At 54.0% G+C, this 7,182-nt stretch overlaps 1 protein-coding gene across 1 annotated transcript in view; it reads left to right on the top strand.

Annotated features, from left to right (window-relative positions):
- Window positions 1-1,449, top strand: part of Disp3 (dispatched RND transporter family member 3) — a 45,649-nt gene extending 44,200 nt beyond the window's left edge. The window contains exon 21 of the mRNA XM_005353723.2: window positions 220-1,449. Within this exon, the coding sequence (XP_005353780.1) occupies window positions 220-582 (363 nt within the window). The 3' untranslated portion in view covers window positions 583-1,449. The remainder of the gene's footprint in view (window positions 1-219) is intronic.
- The last annotated feature ends 5,733 nt before the right edge of the window (window positions 1,450-7,182 follow it).

The raw sequence follows: 7,182 nt of genomic DNA on the forward strand, positions 1-7,182 counted from the left end.
TGTATAAGGACCCACCATGCATATCCTCCTACCTATATCCTTTCAGCACGTCTGTGCCCTGTGACCCTCCCTGTGAGACTCCCACTTACGAGGTGGGAGCCAGTCTCAGGCAGAGCCAGCCTGGGGCAGCAGTGTATGCTCACCCGCTCCAAAGTCAAGCCCAGGTCTAATGCCCGCAGTGGGTGCTCAGCCCTCCCCACTCTCTCTCCACTGCCTCAGGATGCCAGCTCTCAGCGCCAGTGGAGGACATTGGAGGCCGTCCGGCATGTTGGCGTGGCCATTGTGTCCAGCGCCCTCACCACCGTCATCGCTACAGTCCCCCTCTTCTTCTGCATCATCGCCCCGTTCGCCAAGTTTGGGAAGATCGTGGCACTCAACACGGGCGTATCCATTCTCTACACGCTCACCGTCAGTACTGCCCTGCTGGGCATCATGGCCCCGGGCTCCTTCACCCGGACCAGGACTTCCTTCCTCAAGGCCCTGGGTGCCGTGCTGCTGGCGGGAGCCTTGGGGCTGGGTGCCTGCCTTGTGCTCTTGCGCAGCGGCTACAAGATCCCCCTGCCCAGTGGGGCTACACTATAGCCCCGTGCTTGGGTCCCGTCTCCAGCATCTCACCTTGCTTGCAGCCGAGGACGAGGGGAGCTGAGACGCAGAGGCTCTCCGTTTCCTGGCCCAGTTCCAACTAGTTCCGCTCGCAGGCTTCGTGGAACTGGGACCCAGAGCTGTGTGGGCCACACCACCTTCATCACAGCTCAGACTGGGAGTGGAGTCAGACAGCCCCATACTGTCTGGTCTCCAGCCCCTCCCCCCAACTGAGGTCTGCCCGGTCGTGGAGGATGCTCGCCCTCCTCCCGTATCTAGTCACCAACCAAGCAGGTGGCCTACCAGGGTCTTCTCTCATGCCGCTTCAGTGTTCACGGCCTGCTTGGGTGGGCATTTCAGGACTCCCACTCTACAGATGTGGAAACTGAGGCACCAGGAGGCAGGGGCTGCCCTGTGGCTGAATCAGGGCAGAGCCAAAGTTGCCTCAGAGCACAGGTCTCCCTGGGCCTTTGCAAGAAGAGCACAGCGGATCCAAGGGGACACACCCCCTGAGCCACGCCCCCTCAGCTTTATGCAGCCAGTGCTTGATGACCCTGTGATCATCGCCAGGCCTGTGTCCAGGCCAGCAGAGACAGAGGCACTTCCTGGGGTCATGCATGTCCTAGCCCCAGCCCCAACCTCCAGGGAGCCTCAACATCCCTCCCTGGAGTTCTGGCTCAGCTACCCCCACAGTTCTTAAACCTCATCTCCCTCACCTGACTGAGAACAGATGACTCATGTGTGTTGGGGTGCTGCACGTACAGGGAGGAGCTGGCTGTGCCAGCCGCCTGCTCACGGCAGATGGTCCCTATTAAAGTGAGACGAAACTGCAGACCGCTGCTATTAACACAAGCATTTCCAGCTTCACTGGCTCCATCATGTTCTTAATAATGCAATAACTTAAGTTTTCACGCGCAGCCCCACACAGGGTGGCACCGGACCTGGACAGACACGGGAGTGGATGGGGGTGTCCAGTATGGAGATGGAGCACTCTGGGCTCGGTGTGAAGCTGGGGCCTCCCAGTGGGGGTTGGGGCTCAGAAGATGCTTCTGACTTTATGGGGCCCATTCAGCCCCATAGCTGGGCATCTCTGAAAGCCTGGCATTGTGACAGACACTGGCCTTCCCGGGAACAAACACGTGACCTTTGAGTTATATAAAGCTGGACACAGCTTGAGCTGGGACAGATCCCTGAGGGTGAGAAAGGAATCCGGGGTGGTCTACACACCAGCTCACCCAGTCACTAGTAGATATTGAAGAGGGGGGCTGGGGTGCATGACAGATACCACTGTGTCCTTGCCCAGTGTACACCTGGCATGGCCTAGCGCCCAGTGTTTGTTGGGGGATTATCAAACCTTTGTACCCTCCATCCACCGTGAAGAAATGGAAAGATCCCTAGTATGGGCTGGCCTGTGATATAACAGATGTTCTTCTTGGAGTTGGTATTTCTTTCCTGAGGGGCCATGATGACATCACAGATGTAAGACCCTCAACTCTGACAGCAGGCCTGTTTCCACTGGGGATTCAAAGAGAGGATCTGGTCCAGCCCTCCTCCCCTGGCTGCTGGGCGTCTCCCGGCCTCTATGTGCCTGTCACTTTATATCCTCAACCTTCTCTACGAGAGACCTCTGCTATGCTGGAGTTGGCCTCACCCTAATGGCTCCATCTTAACCTTGTTGTTGGCTTCAGAGACCTCACCCCCAATAAACTCTTGTCTGTGGAACTAGACATCAGGACCAGACATCATACACAGGGGCAGGGTTGTCACACACAGTCTGTTCTTTTCCTTTTCTTCCTTTCTTTTTTCTTTTTTTTTTTTTTTTTTTTTTTTTTTTTTTTTTTGGCAGGCAGAGTGGCAGGGAGTTGAAGATAAGGTTTCTCTGTGTAGCCTGACTCTCCTGGAATTCATTCTGCAGACAGGCTGGTCTTGAACTCAGGGGTCCACCTGCCTCTGCCCCTGCACTACCACACCCAGGAGGAATCAGCTCTTCTTCTGGTCATCAGGTATAGATGATGCTTTCAAGAGAGCCAGCACATAAGAGATGGGATTTCCTGGATCATGAGCCAGACGTGGAGCCTAAGTGTGTCCCCAAGGTGCATCCTCAACCATGAAAGCATATAACCTCTCACAAAGGCGGGCAATATTACTAGGGGGTTGGAGGCTACAGTCAGACAGAGGAGCCTGCTCTTGGACTCCTGAAACAAGCTCGGGGTCTGCCTAACATACTCTCCTCTTGGTAAAGCTGGAGCCGCGGGAGGCCTGTCACTGGGGAAAAGTTCCCGGGGAGCAGGCTGGTCCTGACCCAGGGCTTCTGGAGCTAGTTGTGTGGTAGCCACCTATACAGGGCCCATCTAGCTGACCACAACACGAGTATTGTGCTAATGAATGGCCGGCAGGTCGAGAGAATCGGAGAGGGGCCTGGCAGATTGACAGTATATCCCAGAAGGCCTGATGTCTCCTGAGCCCTTCCCCATAACCCAGTTTAATACAGAGCTGGTTCATTTACGTGCCCTCTACCTGATGCTTGCTTCCTCGGGGAGAGCCCTGCCTGGCCCATTACTTCAAAGGAATAGCTCATTCTTCCCAGGACCGCTACCTTTTCTGAGGGCTATGGGGATGCTGGATAGATGGGCCGAGGATGGAGGAGACTGGCTCAGACTCCCTAGCTTCTGGGCAACTCTGTGACCCCTGGGGCGCCTATAAATTAGCCTCTGATTTACAGATGTGCAGTCTGGGTATCAGAGAGGGCAAGTCTGTATGGCACAGTGGCTTCTGGCCAGGCTTGCTGTCTCCTCCAAGGATAGCAGTCTCAACATCCAACTGTACTTTCTCAGCCATACTTCTTCCCTGTGTAGGGGCTGATAGACCCAGTTCCCACGCAGTTCTCCCAAAGCAGGAGCAGGCCTGGAAGAAGATGGTGGTAACAGTTCGGGTGCCCTAGGGAACTTGGGCCACACAGCTGTCTGCCTCTTTGATCCCCTTCATCTTCTTTTGTGAGCGCTGGCACCACTGGGTCCCAGAGGCACCAGCTCCCGTGAATAGAGGCTTGACCTTCCTTTGACGCCAATGTGGGCTGCAGTCTTAATGAGCTTCGCTGAGCTTAATGAGATCTCTGTTCACTTGAGCTCAGTAACCAGCCTGCGGGGGGGGGGGACCCACCATGTGCAGGCATCTGTGTGCCAAGGTGACAGCCCTCTGTACAGAGGAGGGGCCAAGGGCATGAGTGAGGTCTGAGGGAGTGAAATCCCTTCACCCACCAAAGACCCCTTGGCCCTACTTCTCTACCAAGCCCAGATGTCAATGATTGCTGCTTTAGGGGTGCCTACTCTGCTCTTAAGGGGTGCCGCCTGTCCCTTGAGGATCCTCAGTGTGCCTCAGAAAGTGCCTTCGTCTTGTCCCATTAAGGAGGCTGCTGCCAGAGATGTGCCCCTGTCCTCCTTCCTAGCTGACCACAAGCTGGGAGAATGGTCAGGGCTGTGCCCACCTCCCCATCTGCCAGAGGATGCTGTTTTGTCCTGGGGAGGATGGGGGGACAACGACAGTCTTTCCAAACAGAAGCCCACTCTCTAGCCACCTGGTAGACTTTGGTGACGAGGCTCTGGGGAAGCGAGTTCTCAGGTACCGCCTGTCGGCGTGTGTAATCTGCTCAACCATGCAGGGCTGTCTGTGTGTAACTGAGCAATAGCCATGACACCCCTCGGATTCAGCACCCCTGCTCCTGCGAATTGATCCTGCAGGTAAATTTAACCCTGGCAGAGAGCAGAAGGTATGTGCTGAAGCTTGGTCCGGTTTATCAAAGAACCAGAGCCTCCCGCATCCATCAGCATCAGGACAGGGGATGTGAGTTCCATAGGTCTGTGCTCTGCAGCCGAAAATTAACGAGGGAGTTTCCTCGGTGCCGGGATGGAAAAATTGCCGGCGAAGATTAAATGAGAGGAGAGGTTGTAAAACTGTGAAATCCACTAGCCTATGTGTTTGAGCAAAACCCAAACAGGAGAGAACCTGTACTTATTTTTTTTTAATTTTTGCATGTGCATTAAATAATTCTGGAGAACAATACAGGGAGAGACGGCACAGTGGTTACCTGTGTGCACCGGGGTGGGGACGCTACTCGGAGGCAGAGAGCCGTGGAGAAAGCCTCCTACCATAAATCTTTGCACGCTCGGTGTTCAGACTGCAGGAATCGATCATGTAGATGATTTTCTTGTAAAGAGTGGGGTGGCTGACACTGGCTTCTTGAGAAGCTCGCTTCAGCAGCAGGAGGGAGAGAGGGGTCCCACTAAAGGCCTCAACAAACACAAGCTGGCATTAGTTGCATCTGATACCCTTTCCGGGAGCTGCTGGTGGCAATGCCAGGTACCCACCCCGACACCTTTCCCAAGCAAGGACAGGGTTGGAGCTAGAGAGACTGGGGTGAGATCAAAGCAATGGTGGTCCTGATACCCCCTCCTCCACACCACGCCTAGGTGTAGATGAAGGGGCAGTGAGGATGCCCAGAATGGGCTATCTTGGGTAGCAGGAGGTCAGAGCTCAGCTCATTGCCCCCCGCCATGCTCTCACAATAGCTCCTTCATTCTGCCTCTGCTGGCCTTGTGTCTGAGCAAGTCACAATTCCATCTTTACCTGCTCGCTCATCCGTTAAATAGAATAATACCTACTGAGCGTGGTCTTTGTGCCTTAATAAGATGATGTTTGCCCAGGTCCTGACCACACTAATACCTGTCACGCCATCTTCCCTGTCGTCTTTCTTATCAGACAGGTCTCTCCCAACCCTGAGTAGATGGATGTGTTTAGCATCCCAAAGCTCTTCAATAAGCAGGAGCTATTCCCTCCCCAGCTGTCCTTCTGACTGGGGCGGAATATGCTTTCTTTCCCTGCGACAGTGTGCTTGGCTGTGGGACCCATGTTAGTCAGTGGAATACCGCAAGCAGGAAGCAGTAAAGGCTTGAAATATAGCTGCCCCTCTGTGTTTCTAACTCTCTGAGAAAAAGACATGGTCCCCAAGCCTACTGACTCCAAGAAGTTGAGAAGCCTGCAGGACCAGCTTAACCCCTCCTCTGGCCTGCCACCAAGCCTAGATGGTCCTAGCATAGATCAGACTCCCAGTGGACAGTACATGATTAGAACAGAAAGATTCTGTGTTTGGGGATGCTGGTTACGCAACATTCTGGCAGCAATAGCTGAAGCACTTCCTGGAAGCTCTAGTTCAAATGGGGGTTCTTCACACAGCTTCTGGGGCTCTACAGGGTCTCACTGTCATGCCCCCCATCATCTCATGCCACTCGACTTCACCTTCAGGCCTCACTAACCAAGCTCCACCCCTACACATGGGCAACCCTACAACTCAGCCCAGCCTTTGCACGGGCTAGCCTCACCTTGAACCCACAACTCAGCCCAGCCTTTGCACGGGCTAGCCTCATCTTGAACCCACAACTCAGCCCAGCCTTTGCACGGGCTAGCCTCATCTTGAACCCACAACTCAGCCCAGCCTTTGCACGGGCTAGCCTCATCTTGAACCCACAACTCAGCCCAGCCTTTGCACGGGCTAGCCTCATCTTGAAGCCACTGCACTGTGTAGTGCCGTCTTCTCCCGCAGGAGTTGGCTTCACCTAGAAGCCTTTGTGGGAACCTCAAATGTAGGTTCATCAACACATAGCACCTAGCCTTCCCTCTGTGCTGTTAAGGACCTGCTGTTTGACCGGCTCCTCCTCTAGGGAGGTGCACCATGGAGGCAGAGGATGGGCGTCCAAGCTCTTGCATGATGTGTTCACTGTAAATACTGCCTGAATACCACACACACACACCAAACCTCCATCTACATGAGAAACCGGATGAGCTCTCATGATGCGGCTGTGTTAGTTACTGTTCTATTGCTATGAAGAGACACCATGACCAAGGCAATTTATAAAAGCATGCAATTGGGGCTTGCTTGCAGTTTCAGAGGGTGAGTCCCTAACAGTCGTGACTGGGAGCATCGAGGCAGCAGGCAGACAGGCATGGCACTTGAGCTGTAGCTGAGAGCGCCCATCTGATCCACCGCAGTGGGCAGAGAAAGCTAGACCGGGCTTTTGAAACCTCAAAGTCCATCTCCATTGACACGCCTCCTTCAACAAGGCCACACCTCCTAATCCTTTCTCAATAGTCCACCAACCGGAAACTAAGCATTCAAATATACAGGGTCCGTTCTCATTCAAACCACCGCAGGAACAGAACAGGTTTTGGGGTAGGAGGTGTCACGGTGCCTTCTGCCCTGCCTCCCTGCTCTGCCTTCTCACCCATTACCCTCCTACTCTTTCTTGTTTTTTAAGTAGAGTTTCATGCATAGCCAGGTTATCTTCAAACTCCCAACACGTATCCAAAGACAACCTTGAACTTCCGATCCTCCTTCCACCTCCTGGGTGTTGAGATGACAGGTGAGCATCACCACGCCCAGCACATTGCTCTAACTGCTTACATCACCATGCCCAGCATATTGCTTAGACTCCTGAGGGGCTCAAAGAGAATGTTTCTACAGTGCCTGATGTTTGAGGCACGACCCTTTGGCTCCTGGCTTCAGAGCTTTGTGACCTTCCCTTTGCCACTGAGGCTCAGTGTATCTAT

This window comes from Microtus ochrogaster, chromosome 10, assembly GCF_000317375.1.
Source record: "Microtus ochrogaster isolate Prairie Vole_2 chromosome 10, MicOch1.0, whole genome shotgun sequence".
NCBI classification, from domain to species: Eukaryota; Metazoa; Chordata; class Mammalia; order Rodentia; family Cricetidae; genus Microtus; species Microtus ochrogaster.